The sequence below is a fragment of the Calonectris borealis genome, chromosome 5, assembly GCF_964195595.1.
Source record: "Calonectris borealis chromosome 5, bCalBor7.hap1.2, whole genome shotgun sequence".
NCBI lineage: Eukaryota > Metazoa > Chordata > Aves > Procellariiformes > Procellariidae > Calonectris > Calonectris borealis.
Window position 1 is genome coordinate 6,759,750 of NC_134316.1, and position 15,600 is coordinate 6,775,349.

The window sequence follows — 15,600 nt, forward strand, 5'->3', positions numbered from 1 at the left end:
CCACAGCTTGCCAAACTCATTGGGAAAGCTTCAGCCACTGATTTCAATAGTCTCCTGAAGAAAGAGAAAGACATATTCTCCTCTGAGGTGGTGGTTTGGCCGGAACATAACCCTGAGGAGATGCCAGTGCCCACAGGCAGCAGGTGCTGTGGACAACTCGTTATAGCACCATGGGGGGTATTGCTGTATCGTGCTTGCACAGAGAGGAATTCGAGCCACAGTGGTTACACTCAGGCCAGAATTCAGCTTTGCCACACTGCCAAAGTCTGGAGACCTCAGTCTGGTTCAAGTTTGTCCTTGGGAGCTGCCAATTGCACCTCCAGTGGGACTGGCTCAGTGGTGATCAAAAGCCCCTGGCAGCTCCTGTGTATGCTTTACTCCTTCCTTGTGCTGGGGAGGGCAAGTCTTTCATACCACTGCTGCTGTGGCCTGTTACAGCACTCCACGCTTGACACAGGCATGTTTCACTCTACCCTGTCCTTTGCAACAGGTTAATGGATTAACCCCTGATCTTTGCAGTGACCTAACTTGTAGTCTGATTGATGGCTCTACTTGTTTTCTTGCATTTTGCATCACCAACACAAGAGAAAGGATCACCATACAAAAGAAACAGCTGCTAGAGAGGAGGAAAGAAACTCAGCAAGTATTTTATGGGCAATTTCCATCCTTTGTTCCACAGTAGGTGTGATGTGGGGTAGCCAAACATTTGGAAATGGCTGTTTCTCCCTCTTCTCCAGATCAAGTTGTTTTATCAAGACTAGGGACCAACTATAGATAATAGAAGATAGATGTTTTGGAAAGGGCAAGAATGTCTTTAGCCATTCATTTGTTACGTTTCTTCAGGACCGTAATGGAATACATAAATCTCTGGCTCCAGCTAGAGGCCGTTCATGGTGAGGTTTCTAACGTGAAAGGAGCTTTCATTATGAAGTATTGCTGTGCTGGACGACGAGCAGGATAAACCCCCCATAATTCAAGAGGAAGCAGTTAATGACCTGCTACGCCACCTGGACGTTCACAAGTCTATGGGGCCGGATGGGATCCACCCGAGGGTACTGAGGGAGCTGGCGGAGGAGCTTGCCGAGTCGCTCTCCATCATTTACCAGCAGTCCTGGTTAACTGGAGAGGTCCCGGACGACTGGAGGCTTGCCAATGTGACGCCCATCTACAAGAAGGGCTGGAAGGAGGATCCGGGGAACTACAGGCCGGTCAGCCTGACCTCGATGCCGGGGAAGATCATGGAGCAGTTCGTCTTGAGGGTGCTCACGAGCCATGTGCGGGACAACCAGGGGATCAGGCCCAGCCAGCACGGGTTCATGGAAGGCAGGTCCTGCTTGACCTGATCTCCTTCTATGACCAGGTGACCCGCCTAGTGGATGAGGGAAAGGCTGTGGATGTGGTCTACCTGGACTTCAGTAAAGCCTTTGACACCGTCTCCCACAGCATTCTCCTAGAGAAGCTGGCGGCTCACGGCCTAGACAGGTGCACTCTTTGCTGGGTGAAAAACTGGCTGGATGGCCGAGCCCAGAGAGTTGTGGTCAACGGAGTTAAATCCAGTTGGCGGCCGGTCACGAGTGGTGTTCCCCAGGGCTCAGTGCTGGGGCCGGTCCTGTTCAATATCTTTATCAACGATCTGGATGAGGGGATCGAGTGCTCCCTCAGTAAGTTTGCAGACGACACCAAGTTGGGCGGGAGTGTTGATCTGCTGGAGGGTAGGAAGGCTCTGCAGAGGGACCTGGACAGGCTGGATCGGTGGGCTGAGGCCAATGTATGAGGTTCAACAAGGCCAAGTGCCGGGTCCTGCACTTCGGCCACAACAACCCCAGGCAACGCTACAGGCTTGGGGAAGAGTGGCTGGAAAGTGCCCGGAGGAAAAGGACCTGGGGGTGCTGGTTGACAGCCGGCTGAACATGTGCCGGCAAGGTGCCCAGGTGGCCAAGAAGGCCAACGGCATCCTGGCCTGTATCAGAAATAGTGTGGCCAGCAGGAGCAGGGAGGTGATCATGCCCCTGTACTGGGCACTGGTGAGGCCGCACCTCGAATCCTGTGTTCAGTTTTGGGCCCCTCACTACAAGAAGGACATGGAGGTGCTGGAGCGTGTCCAGAGAAGGGCAACGAAGCTGGTGAAGGGCCTGGAGCACAAGTCTTGTGAGGAGCGGCTGAGGGAACTGGGGTTGTTTAGCCTCGAGAAGAGGAGGCTGAGGGGAGACCTCATCGTGCTCTACAACTGCCTGAAAGGAGGTTGTAGCGAGGTGGGGGTTGGTCTCTTCTCCCAAGTAACAAGCGATAGGACGAGAGGAAATGGCCTCAAGTTGCGCCAGGGGAGGTTTAGATTGGACATTAGGAGAAATTTCTTTACTGAAAGAGTGGTCAGGCCTTGGAACAGGCTGCCCAGGGAAGTGGTTGCGTCACCATCCCTGGAAGTATTTAAAAGACGTGTAGATGAGGCGCTTGGGGACATGGTGTAGTGGGCATGGTGTGTTGGGTTGACGGTTGGACACGATGATCTTAGAGGTCTTTTCCAACCTTAATGATTCTATGATTCTATGATTCTATGTATTAAGGTGCATGGTGCAGTATACCAAATATACCAAAGAGAGTGAGAAGAGCAGAGACCACGGAGACTTCCACATGCTGTCCATTCCAGACAGGAGGACTTCTGTCCTCGTCTATCAAGCAACAAGATGGGATGTTGTTCCCTTCCCTTTATCTATGTTATCAAGCTCATGAGCCTTGTAATGTATTAACCCTACTTGATGTTGTGAAACAAGACCTCCGTTTGACTGAGCTATTGCCCTGGTAGTTAAGCACAAAGTCTGACTGCTCCCTTAAAGGTGAAGCCCTGTGAGCGCAGTGCCTGCCTTCCCCAGCTGGGCAGGAATCAGGTAGGACTTGATTCCTGGGCAAGACTTGTGGTATTGCTCAAGCCTCACTGCACATAGCAAGCAGGATACGTCAGCCAAAGACCAGCATCATTAAGGAGGGCTGATGGCCAGCCAGTTTAGCCCCGTTTCTGTCCTCTGGTAGGTGATGCAGTGCCTGGGCAAGGTGATGTACGGAGGGATGCTGGCACACAAGGTCACACTGTGGGGATTGGTAGCACTGGGTGACTGCATAATGCTGTTGGGGATGATGTTCGTACGTACTGCCCTGAGGTCCCAGTCCTCCAAATACATTAAATCGCCTCCCTTGCACTTGAGTAGTTGACTCAGCTCTCAGCGCTGACACGGACAGCTTGTTCTCTCTGGTGTCTCCATGTGAGCTCCTGGGGAAAAGCAGCGTCCTTCCTTTGGTGTCTGAGCATACTGTGCATATCCCAGCTGGGCTGGCTTCTAGCTGTGGTAACACCCCATGGGGTGCCCAACGGGCTCACTGGCACATCCCCTTGTATTGCTACGAATCTTAGGAAGACGTGTGAGCTGCCTTTCTCCCCACCAAAAGTCAAAACAATGAAAATAGTTCTCTTGAAGGTGTCACCTAGTCAGAGTTTGCAGTAGTGGGAGGAAGTCAGCACCATTACCTGGTAGGGAGGTCATACAGGTATTTACTCAGCACATCTTCAGGGTGGTGGAGGAAGCACAGCATGTTCCCCACCAGCCACTCCCTCATGGAAGAACACTCCAGCTCCACGGGGATGCAGGAGTCTCTCGCTGGCATCTCCTCCACAGTGCCCAGATCAAGGTGCAAGGCGTGCCCAAGGAGAGGATGCAGGGGCACAAGCAGGTGGTAGACAGCATCTTCCTCATGAGGACTCCAGCCTTCAAAGGTGCTGCCCACCCTGATGGCTGGCTGCAGCACCAGGAAAAAATTATTCAAGAACAATTTGAAAACATGGAGGGAGTCGCCACCAGCTCCTCTGCCACCTTGCATTTGTTGACCAGGTTCTGCACTGGACACTGCGCTTTTCAAAAACCATGCCCAAATTGCTATCATCAGAGGAACTTCCTCACATTCTTCTTCTTCCTGCCCCTCACCCCCTCCTCCGCTTCGTCCTGTTCTTCCTCGCTCTGCTGTGTGTCAATGCTGGAGCTTTCCTGCTCACTGCTGCTGACATCTCACAGCACCTTTTCTTCAGCCGCCATCAGAGTCCAAAGAGCAGGACGAGGACTAGAGGAAAGGCCCAGACCTGCCACTGCTGCAAGGCAGCAAAGAGCAGGCTTCCCCACACCACGCCGCTCTGCTCCTCTGCTCCATCTGAGCACTGGACAAGTCATATTCCGTCATGCACAGCTGTAGAGAATGACAAGTTATTCTCATTCCCCACCATGGAATGAGGTGGGGAAGCGTTAGTTACAGAATCAGTGAAACGAGAGCCCACCGCTTCAGCTCTTCTGCAAAAGCCTCCCTGACTTTGTGGCTGCTGAACTCTCAGCACCCTGTGCCCGCGTTCCCCGAAAAAGTGATGCAAAGACGCTCACATATGCAGAGTTTGTTTGTTTGTTTGACACATTGGAATTGCCCGCTCCTGTGCTCTTCAGAAATGGCTCTTAAATAGTGACCAGCGTTTATGGACACCAATACCCTCGAAAGCAGACTCCCAGGGGACCTTACTAGCTAGTTCCTTGAGCAGCCTGAGGTCTGCTCTCCCAGAATCCAGGGTAGTAGCTCTGCTGGCAGTTTTTCCCATATCACCAAAGATTTTAAACTCAACCATTTCTTGATCGCTATGGCCAAGACAGCCACCAATCCTCACTTCACCCACGAGAGCATCTCTATGGACAGACAACAGGTCTAGGAGGGCACCTTTCCTAGTCGGCTCCCTTAGTACCCGGATCAAAAAGTTACCTTCAACGTGGGCTCCAGGAGTTTCCTGGGCCTGTTCGTCTCTGCTCTATGACAGTCCCAGTTAGCAGCCGGGAAGTTGAAGTCGCCCGTAAGGCCGACATAGGGCGACTGATGTAGAGATTTCCCTCGATTCCTTTCAGAATCGTACATCGGTGTCATCACCCTGGCTGGGGGATCCATAGTAGACTCCTGCAGGAACATCCGCCCCGTGAGCTTTTCCCCTGATCTTTAGGCAGAGGCTCTCAAGCGTGTCGTCCCCAGCTGCAAGCGCTGTACAGCCCAAGCCTCCTTTACATACAGCACTACCCCCGCCTCGCCCGCCCTGCCGCTCTCTCCTGAAGAGCCGTAACCGTCCAGCACAGCACTCCACTCACAGGACTCTTCCCAACAAGTCTCACTCACGCCAGTGGTGTCGTAGCTCTGGGACTGAGCCAAGGCCTCCAGTTCCTCCTGTCTGTTCCTCACACCGCGTGCATTCGTGTACAAACATTTCAACTCTGCTCCAGCCTACTCAGTACTTCGTGGAGCAGAGTGAAAGCTCTCACTAGCACACCCCTCCTCAAGCATCGTCATGCCGTCCCTTAGCTTATCGCTCGTTAAGCCCCATTTTATGCCTTCCCCCCTTCAAACCTAGTTTAAAGCGCTTTCAGTCAGCCCCGCTAGCTCGTGAGCAAAAACACTTTTCCCCCACTGAGAACGGTGCACCTCGTCAGGCCCCAGCAGGCCTGGTGTCACAGAGACCATCCGATGATTGAAAATCCCCAGATTCGGCCAGTGACGCTGGCCTGGGAGCCAGTATTGAGAAGTTGCGTCCGCCTGTTTGTTTCAAGGTCATTCCCCACAAGTGGAAGCACAGAGGAGAATACTGCCTGCGCTCCTGATCCCTTTGCCGATCTCCCCGAGGCCCTGAAGTCTCTTCTGACCGCCCTTGGGCTTCTCATCACGACATCGTTGGTACCCACATGAAAAAGCAAGAGCGGCTAATAATCTGAGGGCCGAGCAAGGCTCGGAAGTTTCCTGGTAACGCCTCCAACCCGAGCCCCAGGGAGGCAGAACGCTTCCCGAAAAGGCAGGTCTGCCCAGGAGACCAGGGGAGCGGTGAATGAATTCCTTATTTTGCTTTGCCTGGGCGTGTAGCTCTTGCTTTACCTTCTAACCTGTCCCCTCTCAGCCCACAAGTTTTCCCACTTTCACCCTTCAGATTCTCTCCACCGTCCCACTGGGGGCAAGTGATAGAGCTGCTGTGTGATGCCAGGCTGCCTCCTGGCATTAACCCACAACCCCTGGGAAGCCAAAGCCCAGTGAATCATGAAACCAGAGCCCACCGCATCAGCTCTTCTGCAAAAGGCTCCCCGACTCCGTGGCAGCTGAGCTGTCAGCACCCTGTGCCTGCGTTCCCCCACAAAGTGATGCACAGACACTGACGGACGAGCGTTTGTTTGTTAAACAAGTGATTTATTGACATCTTCACACAGGGTGGATCTCCTGGAGGGAACGGAATCTCTCCAAGTAGGGGGTGCGGTCGCTGCCCAGGTGGTAGCGGCAGTCTCTGTCGCAAGCCTCCTTGCAACGGCCCCTTCAGCTGCATCGGGTCCCACTCCCCAGAGTGTGCTTTTGCTGTGGAGGAAACGTGCGGCAGCAATTCCCACTGCCGACGGAGCAGCGTCTTCTCCATATCCTGGTGGTACCGGCTCCCCGGGGAGTGCCTGGGGTGGGCAGATTCTCCACACGGACCCCAGGGAACACACAGAGGCACATGGGTGGTGCCTCTCGCTTGGTCCCTGCACAGCCGGAGCTGCCAGCAAGAATTTCTGGGCCCGTGTGAAATCACCGTCCTGGCCGCCCCAGCACGAGGGGAAAGCAGGGCAAAACTCATCTTTGTCACCACTGTGGTCATCACCGGCTGCTGTGCTGGGGAGACTGTGGAGAGGAGAAGAGTGCTGCTCTTGGCAGAGGGCTGCTGCAGAGGGTTTGCCCTTCCCCTGCCTCGTCCCGCATTCTCCCCTCTTTTTCCCTGCAGTAGGAGGCGGTCATCTGCCGTCAGCTATGAGCCCCGCAAACGCATCTCTGGGCACTCTCAGCAGTCTTGGGAGCTCATCTCGCAGCTCCATGAACTCACGCATTGCATTGGCGTGGGCAGATGGGTCCTGCGCCAGGTGCTGGAAGAGGTTGAGCGGTTCGGCCGTTTGGAAGGCTGGGGGCAAGATTATCTCCTCGGGCACGTTCTCATTGCCAAAGAAGAAGTGGTCGAGGCGTTTCTCCTCCAGGCAGCGGCGCAGGTACCGCATGATGTACAGCAGCCCCAGCACAAAATACCTCCTGTGCCAGTGTGCTGGGGGTATGGTGGTCAGGAGGTGCATCACAGCTGTCTTCAAGGCATAGGTCGAAGAGCCTCTGCGCACCAAGATGCAGGCACAGAGCTGCAGGCATTTGAGGTGGAAGCTGTTGCGCGGTGCACGCCTGGTCACATGGCTGAAGAACTTCACCTCTGCCACAGCGTAGCTCTCCGGCCACATCGTGCTTGGGGTGAAAATGGTCTCTCTAGTCTGGCTGCTCACGAAGATGTCGGAGTCGCCTTGCTGCACCCCAAACATCATCTCAATGCAGAGGCTTTTGTTGTTGTTGTTGATCACCTGGAATTTGCAGGAGCGGCTGGAGGGCAGCACTCTTAGACGGTAACTGTACGACTCATGGAAACGTACCCAGGCACGTTCCACCAAGTTTTGGAACCAGCGGGCAGTTTTCTGCACATCTAGGTAGGAGCCAGTGCAGAGGGTGTGTAGAAGGCCGGGGTTCTGATTTCTCCTCAGCTCCTCCTCGGGGCAGTGGAGGAAGCACAGCATCTCTCCTGCCAGCTGCTCGTTCAGGCAGGTGCACACCAGTTCCACGCGGATGTGGAAGTTCCTTGCCGGCATCTCCCTCGCGTTGTCCAGCTCCAGGTGGAAGACGTGCCCACGGGGGGGCTCCAGGGGCACGAGCAGGCGGTAGACGATGTCTTCCTCATGGGGACTCCAACCTTCGAAGGCGCTGCCCACCCCGATTGCTGATTGCGGCACTGGGAAGAAAGTCTTTGCCAAGAGCTCGGTGAAGGTACGGATGAAGCGATGCACCCACAACGTCACCTCCCGGCACTCTGGGGCCAAGTACTTAACTGGCGACCGTATGTGCTCGTCATAAAACCTTTCCAGGCCATACGCATCATTATTGTCTTCTTCTTCCTCCTCCTCTTCCACCACCTGCACCCTGTCGCTGCTGGAGCTCTCCTCATCGCTGCTGCTGTCTGGCTCACGGCTCCTTTTCCTGAGCCACCAGCAGAGCCCGAAGAGCAAGACCAGGGCTCCAGCAATCGCCCAGAACTGCCACTGCTGCAAGGCAGCAAAGAGCAGGGCTCCCCAGGCAAAGCTGCTCTGCTCCTGGGTGCTCTGCTCCAGCTCCTGCAGCAGCCGAGTCATCTCCCGGCTCAGCATCTCCTCACGCTGCTGCATGCGCTCGCGCGTGGCCTCATCCAGCTCATCACCGACCATCTGTGGGAACTGGGTGATGCTTTGCACAACCAAGGCGAGGAATATTGCGGCGGCCATGGCCTGCAGGAGGAGGGAGAGAAGGGGTTCAGTGGGGCTGGGAGGGAGGGAGGTGGCGGCGGGGGGAGCGGGGACGGGAGCCGCAGGGAGCTGGGGGCGGGTAGGAGAGGGGGCGAGGCAGCTGGGAGGCAGCAAGGCCTGCGCCCAGCCGCGCCGGCGGCGGCCCCGTGCCCTGCCCAAGGCGCTCCCGCGAGCGGCTGGGCCCTCGATGCAGGGTGAGAACCCCCCGCCCCGGGGGCCGCGTTTCTGCCCCGGCCCTCGCCCAGCCCGGCCTCCCCCCGCGTGCGCACTCACCGCTGGCCCAGGCCGTACTGGGGCAGCGCTGCTGCTGGCGCCCCTGATAACCGCCCCCGTTGTGAGCCGTGCCCTGTGCTGTCACAGGCGCCCGAGCGCATCACAGGCACGCCCGCCGGCCAGCCCCGCCCTTCGGCCCCACCCCGGCTCAGCCGCTCCAGCTGCCCTGGTGTACTGGTTAAGGCTGGGCTAGAGCTAATTTTCTTCACAGGAGCTTGCGTGGTGCTGTATTTGGGGTTCATTATCACCTGCCTGCCAATGGCAGTCTCATCACCATAGAATATCCTGAGTTGGACGGGACCCACGAGGATCATGGAGTGCAACCCCTGACTCCACCCTGGGCAGCCTTAAAGTTCCATCACGTCTCTAAGAGCATTGTCCAATTGCTTCCTGAGTACCAAGAGGCTTGGGCCATGACCGTTTCCTGGGGGGAGCTCGTTCCACTGCTTGACCACCCTCTCCCTGAAGAACTTTTTCCTAATGTCCAGTCCGAACTCCCCTTGACGCAGCTTTAAGCCATTCCTTCGCGTCCTCTCACCAGACCCCAGAGAGAAGCATCAGCACCTCCCTCTCCGCTCCCCGTCCTGCGGGCGTTGTGGACAGCAGCGCGGTCACCCCTCAGTCTCCTCTCCTCTAAGCTGAACAAACCCCGTGGCCTCAGCCGCGCCTCATAAGGACGTGCCCGCTAGTCCTTCCACCATCTTTGTTGCCCTCCTTTGGACACATTCTGATCTTTCTACATCCTTCCTACGTTGTGGTGCCCAAAACTGCACACAGTACTGGAGGTGAGGCCGCACCAGTACTGAGTATAGCGGGTCAATCCCTTCTTTGCACGGGCTGGCTATACCGTGCCTAGCGCACCCCAGGAGATGGCTGGCCCTTTTGGCCGCCAGGGCACGTTGTTGACTCCCATTGAGCTTACATCAACCAACACCCCCAGATCCCTTTCCAAAGCCCGTACACTTTGGTTTGCCGCCTAAGTTCCCAAAGGAGATTCCTGGTCAGCCAAGCCAGCCTCCTGCCCTTCTTGCTTGACTTGCGACACAGGGGAATTGCCCGCTCCTGTGCTCTTAAGAAATGGCTCTTAAAAAGTGACCAGCATTTGTGGACACCAATACCCTCGAAAGCAGACTCCCAGGGGACCTTACTAGCTAGTTCCTTGAGCAGCCTGAGGTCTGCTCTCCCAGAATCCAGGGTAGTAGCTCCGCTGGCAGTTTTTCCCATATCACCAAAGATTTTAAACTCAACCATTTCTTGATCGCTATGGCCAAGACAGCCACCAATCCTCACTTCACCCACGAGAGCATCTCTATGGACAGACAACAGGTCTAGGAGGGCACCTTTCCTAGTCGGCTCCCTTAGTACCCGTATCAAAAAGTTACCTTCAACGTGGGCTCCAGGAGTTTCCTGGGCCTGTTCGTCTCTGCTCTATGACAGTCCCAGTTAGCAGCCGGGAAGTTGAAGTCGCCCGTAAGGCCGACATAGGGCGACTGATGTAGAGATTTCCCTCGATTCCTTTCAGAATCGTACATCGGTGTCATCACCCTGGCTGGGGGATCCATAGTAGACTCCTGCAGGAACATCTGCCCCGTGAGCTTTTCCCCTGATCTTTAGGCAGAGGCTCTCAAGCGTGTCGTCCCCAGCTGCAAGCGCTGTACAGCCCAAGCCTCCTTTACATACAGCACTACCCCCCGCCTCGCCCGCCCTGCCGCTCTCTCCTGAAGAGCCGTAACCGTCCAGCACAGCACTCCAGTCACAGGACTCTTCCCAACAAGTCTCACTCACGCCAGTGGTGTCGTAGCTCTGGGACTGAGCCAAGGCCTCCAGTTCCTCCTGTCTGTTCCTCACACCGCGTGCATTCGTGTACAAACATTTCAACTCTGCTCCAGCCTACTCAGTACTTCGTGGAGCAGAGTGAAAGCTCTCACTAGCACACCCCTCCTCAAGCATCGTCATGCCATCCCTTAGCTTATCGCTCGTTAAGCCCCATTTTATGCCTTCCCCCCTTCAAACCTAGTTTAAAGCGCTTTCAATCAGCCCCGCTAGCTCGTGAGCAAAAATACTTTTCCCCCGTTGAGAACGGTGCACCTCGTCAGGCCCCAGCAGGCCTGGTGTCACAGAGACCATCCGATGATTGAAAATCCCCAGATTCGGCCAGTGACGCTGGCCTGGGAGCCAGTATTGAGAAGTTGCGTCCGCCTGTTTGTTTCAAGGTCATTCCCCACAAGTGGAAGCACAGAGGAGAATACTGCCTGCAGCAATATATGCTGAGCATGACATCATATGGTATGGAAACCCCTTTGGTCAGTTGGGTCAGCTGTCCTGGCTATGCTCCCTCCCGGCTTCTTGTGCACCTGGGAGAGCATGGGAAGCTGAGAAGTCCTTGAATAGGGTAAGCATTATTTAGCAACAACTAAAACATCAGTGTGCTATCAACATTCCTCTCATACTAAATCCAAAACACAGCACCACGCCAGCTACCAGGAAGAAAATTAACTCTATCCCAGCAAAAAACAGGACAAGCGGCTTGGTGGGCACCTGGCATCCAGCCAAGGTCAACCCACCACAAGCAGCCAGCACCCTATGCCTGTCTTCCCCAACAAGGTGAGGCACAGACGCTCACAGATGCAGCATTTGTTCAAACAAGACATTTATTGGCATCTTTGCACAGGGAAAAGCTCCCGGAGGGCACAGACTCGCTCAAAGAGGGAGGGCAGTCACTGTCCAGGTCATAACGGGAGTCTCTGTCACAAGCCACCTTGCAACGGCCTCTTCAGCTGCATCGTGTCAGACACCCCAGAGTGTGCTTTTGCTGAGGAGAAACGTGTGGGAGCAATCCCAGTGAACACGTGGAATCTTTGTATCCACCATAGTCGTCACCAGCTCCTTTGCATGGGGAGACCGTCAGGATGATGATGCTGATGCTCTTGGCAAAGTGCTGCTGGGCAGGGTTTTCCCTTTCTTCCTCCTCCTTATCCTCTGTGCTTCTGGAGCTGCTCTCCTAGCTGCTGCTGTCTGGCTGACACCTCCTTGTCCTGAGCCACCAGCAGAGCCCAAACAGCAGGACAGAGGAGAATACTGCCTGTGCTCCTGATCCCTTTACCGATCTCCCGAGGCCCTGAAGTCTCTTCTGATCGCCCTTGGGCTTCTCATCACGACATCGTTGGTACCCACATGAAAAAGCAAGAGCGGCTAATAATCTGAGGGCCGAGCAAGGCTCGGAAGTTTCCTGGTAACGCCTCCAACCCGAGCCCCAGGGAGGCAGAACGCTTCCCGAAAAGGCAGGTCTGCTCAGCAGACCAGGGGAGCGGTGAATGAATTCCTTATTTTGCTTTGCCTGGGCGCGTAGCTCTTGCTTTACCTTCTAACCTGTCCCCTCTCAGCCCACAAGTTTTCCCACTTTCACCCTTCAGATTCTCTCCACCATCCCACTGGGGGCAAGTGATAGAGCTGCTGTGTGATGCCAGGCTGCCTCCTGGCATTAACCCACAACCCCTGGGAAGCCAAAGCCCAGTGAATCATGAAACCAGAGCCCACCGCATCAGCTCTTCTGCAAAAGGCTCCCCGACTCTGGGGCAGCTGAGCTGTCAGCACCCTGTGCCCGCGTTCCCCGACAAAGTGATGCCCAGACACTCACAGACGAGCGTTTGTTTGTTAAACAGGTGATTTATTGACATCTTCACACAGGGTGGATCTCCTGGAGGGAACGGAATCTCTCCAAGTAGGGGGTGCGGTCGCTGCCCAGGTGGTAGCGGCAGTCTCTGTCGCAAGCCTCCTTGCAACGGCCCCTTCAGCTGCATCGGGTCCCACTCCCCAGAGTGTGCTTTTGCTGTGGAGGAAAGGTGCGGCAGCAATTCCCACTGCCGACGGAGCAGCGTCTTCTCCATATCCTGGTGGTACCGGCTCCCCGGGAAGTGCCTGGGGTGGGCAGATTCTCCACACGGACCCCAGGGAACACACAGAGGCACATGGGTGGTGCCTCTCGCTTGGTCCCTGCACAGCCGGAGCTGACAGCAAGAATTTCTGGGCCCGTGTGAAATCACCGTCCTGGCCGCCCCAGCACGAGGGGAAAGCAGGGCGAAACTCATCTTTGTCGCCACTGTGGTCATCACCGGCTGCTGTGCTGGGGAGACTGTGGAGAGGAGAAGAGTGCTGCTCTTGGCAGAGGGCTGCTGCAGAGGGTTTGCCCTTCCCTTGCCTCGTCCCGCATTCTCCCCTCTTTTTCCCTGCAGTAGGAGCTGGTCATCTGCCGTCAGATCTGATCCCCGCAAACACAGGTCTGGGCACTCCTAGCAGTCTTGCGAGCCAATCTCCCAGCTTCATGCACCCACGCATTGCCTTGGCGTGGGCAGCTGAGTCCCGCGCCAGGTGCTGGAAGAGGTTGAGTGGTTTGGCTCTTTGGAAGGCTGGGGGCAAGATTATCTCCTCGGGCACGTTCTCATTGCCAAAGAAGAAGTGGTCGAGGCGGTTCTCCTCCAGGCAGTGGTGCAGGTACCGCATGATGTCCAGAATCCGCATCATGAAAGACGGCAGGCTCCAGTGTGACAGGGGTATGATGGTCAGGAGGTGCATCACAGCTGTCTTCAAGGCATAGGTGGAAGAGCCTCTGCGCACCAAGATGCAGGCACAGAGCTGCAGGCATCTGACGTGGAAGCTGTTGCGCGGTGCACGCCTGGCCACATGGCTGAAGAACTTCACCTCTGCCACAGCGTAGCTCTCCGGCCATATCGTGCTTGGGGTGAAGATGGTCTCTCTAGTCTGGCTGCTCACGAAGATGTCTGAGTTGCCTTGCTGCACCCCAAACATCATCTCAATGCAGAGGCTTTTGTTGTCGTTGTTGATCACCTTGAATTTGCAGGAGCGGCTGGAGGGCAGCACTCTTAGACGGTAACTGTACGACTCATGGAAACGTACCCAGGCACGTTCCACCAAGTTTTGGAACCAGCGGGCAGTTTTCTGCACATCTAGGTAGGAGCTGGTGCAGAGGGTGCCTAGGAGGCCGGGGTTCTGATTTCTCCTCAGCTCCTCCTCAGGGCGGTGGAGGAAGCACAGCATCTCTCCTGCCAGCTGCTCGTTCAGGCAGGTGCACACCAGTTCCACGCAGATGCGGAAGTTCCTTGCCGGCGTCTCCCTCGCGTTGTCCAGCTCCAGGCGGAAGACGTGCCCACGGCGGGGCTCCAGGGGCACGAGCAGGCGGTAGACGATGTCTTCCTCACAGGGACTCCAACCTTCGAAGGTGCTGCCCACCCCGATGGCTGATTGCGGCACTGGGAAGAAACTGTTTGACAAGACATCTTGGAAGGCAAGGATGAAGCGATGCACCCAGAACTTCACCTCCCGGCACTCTAGGGCCAAGTACTGAACTGTGGACCGCATTATGTGTGTATCATAAAACCTTTGCAGGTCATATGCATCATCATTGCCTTCTTCTTCTTCTTCTTCCTCCTCCGCCTCCACCTGCTCCCTGTCGCTGCTGGAGCTCTCCTCATCGCTGCTGCTGTCTGGCTCACGGCTCCTTTTCCTGAGCCACCAGCAGAGCCCGAAGAGCAGGACCAGGGCTCCAGCAATCGCCCAGAACTGCCACTGCTGCAAGGCAGCAAAGAGCAGGGCTCCCCAGGCAAAGCCGCTCTGCTCCTGGGTGCTCTGCTCCTGGGTGCTCTGCTCCAGCTCCTGCAGCAGCCGAGTCATCTCCCGGCTCAGCATCTCCTCACGCTGCTGCATGCGCTCGCGCGTGGCCTCATCCAGCTCATCACCGACCATCTGTGGGAACTGGGTGATGCTTTGCACAACCAAGGCGAGGAATATTGCGGCGGCCATGGCCTGCAGGAGGAGGGAGAGAAGGGGTTCAGTGGGGCTGGGAGGGAGGGAGGTGGCGGCGGGGGGAGCGGGGACGGGAGCCACAGGGAGCTGGGGGCGGGTAGGAGAGGGGGCGAGGCAGCTGGGAGGCAGCAAGGCCTGCGCCCAGCCGCGCCGGCGGCGGCCCCGTGCCCTGCCCAAGGCGCTCCCGCGAGCGGCTGGGCCCTCGATGCAGGGTGAGAACCCCCCGCCCCGGGGGCCGCGTTTCTGCCCCGGCCCTGGCCCAGCCCGGCCTCCCCCCGCGTGCGCACTCACCGCTGGCCCAGGCCGTACTGGGGCAGCGCTGCTGCTGGCGCCCCTGATAACCGCCCCCGTTGTGAGCCGTGCCCTGTGCTGTCACAGGCGCCCGAGCGCATCACAGGCACGCCCGCCGGCCAGCCCCGCCCTTCGGCCCCACCCCGGCTCAGCCGCTCCAGCTGCCCCGGTGTACTGGTTAAGGCTGGGCTAGAGCTAATTTTCTTCACCGGAGCTTGCGTGGTGCTGTATTTGGGGTTCATTATCACCTGCCTGCCAATGGCAGTCTCATCACCATAGAATATCCTGAGTTGGACGGGACCCACGAGGATCATGGAGTGCAACCCCTGACTCCACCCTGGGCAGCCTTAAAGTTCCATCACGTCTCTAAGAGCATTGTCCAATTGCTTCCTGAGTACCAAGAGGCTTGGGCCATGACCGTTTCCTGGGGGGAGCTCGTTCCACTGCTTGACCACCCTCTCCCTGAAGAACTTTTTCCTAATGTCCAGTCCGAACTCCCCTTGACGCAGCTTTAAGCCATTCCTTCGCGTCCTCTCACCAGACCCCAGAGAGAAGCATCAGCACCTCCCTCTCCGCTCCCCGTCCTGCGGGCGTTGTGGACAGCAGCGCGGTCACCCCTCAGTCTCCTCTCCTCTAAGCTGAACAAACCCCGTGGCCTCAGCCGCGCCTCATAAGGACGTGCCCGCTAGTCCTTCCACCATCTTTGTTGCCCTCCTTTGGACACATTCTGATCTTTCTACATCCTTCCTACGTTGTGGTGCCCAAAACTGCACACAGTACTGGAGGTGAGGCCGCACCAGTACTGAGTATAGCGGGTCAATCCCTTCTT

At 56.5% G+C, this 15,600-nt stretch overlaps 2 protein-coding genes across 2 annotated transcripts; both read right to left on the reverse strand.

Moving 5' to 3' along the window:
• Positions 1–6,815: 6,815 nt before the first annotated feature.
• Positions 6,816–8,570, reverse strand: LOC142083174 (inositol 1,4,5-trisphosphate receptor-interacting protein-like 1). Its single transcript, XM_075152411.1, has one exon. The coding sequence runs from the start codon at positions 8,364–8,366 to the stop codon at positions 6,816–6,818; it is 1,551 nt and encodes a 516-aa protein (XP_075008512.1). The 5' UTR covers positions 8,367–8,570.
• A 4,332-nt stretch (positions 8,571–12,902) lies between these two features.
• Positions 12,903–14,681, reverse strand: LOC142083175 (inositol 1,4,5-trisphosphate receptor-interacting protein-like 1). Its single transcript, XM_075152412.1, has one exon. The coding sequence runs from the start codon at positions 14,475–14,477 to the stop codon at positions 12,903–12,905; it is 1,575 nt and encodes a 524-aa protein (XP_075008513.1). The 5' UTR covers positions 14,478–14,681.
• Positions 14,682–15,600: the final 919 nt, after the last annotated feature.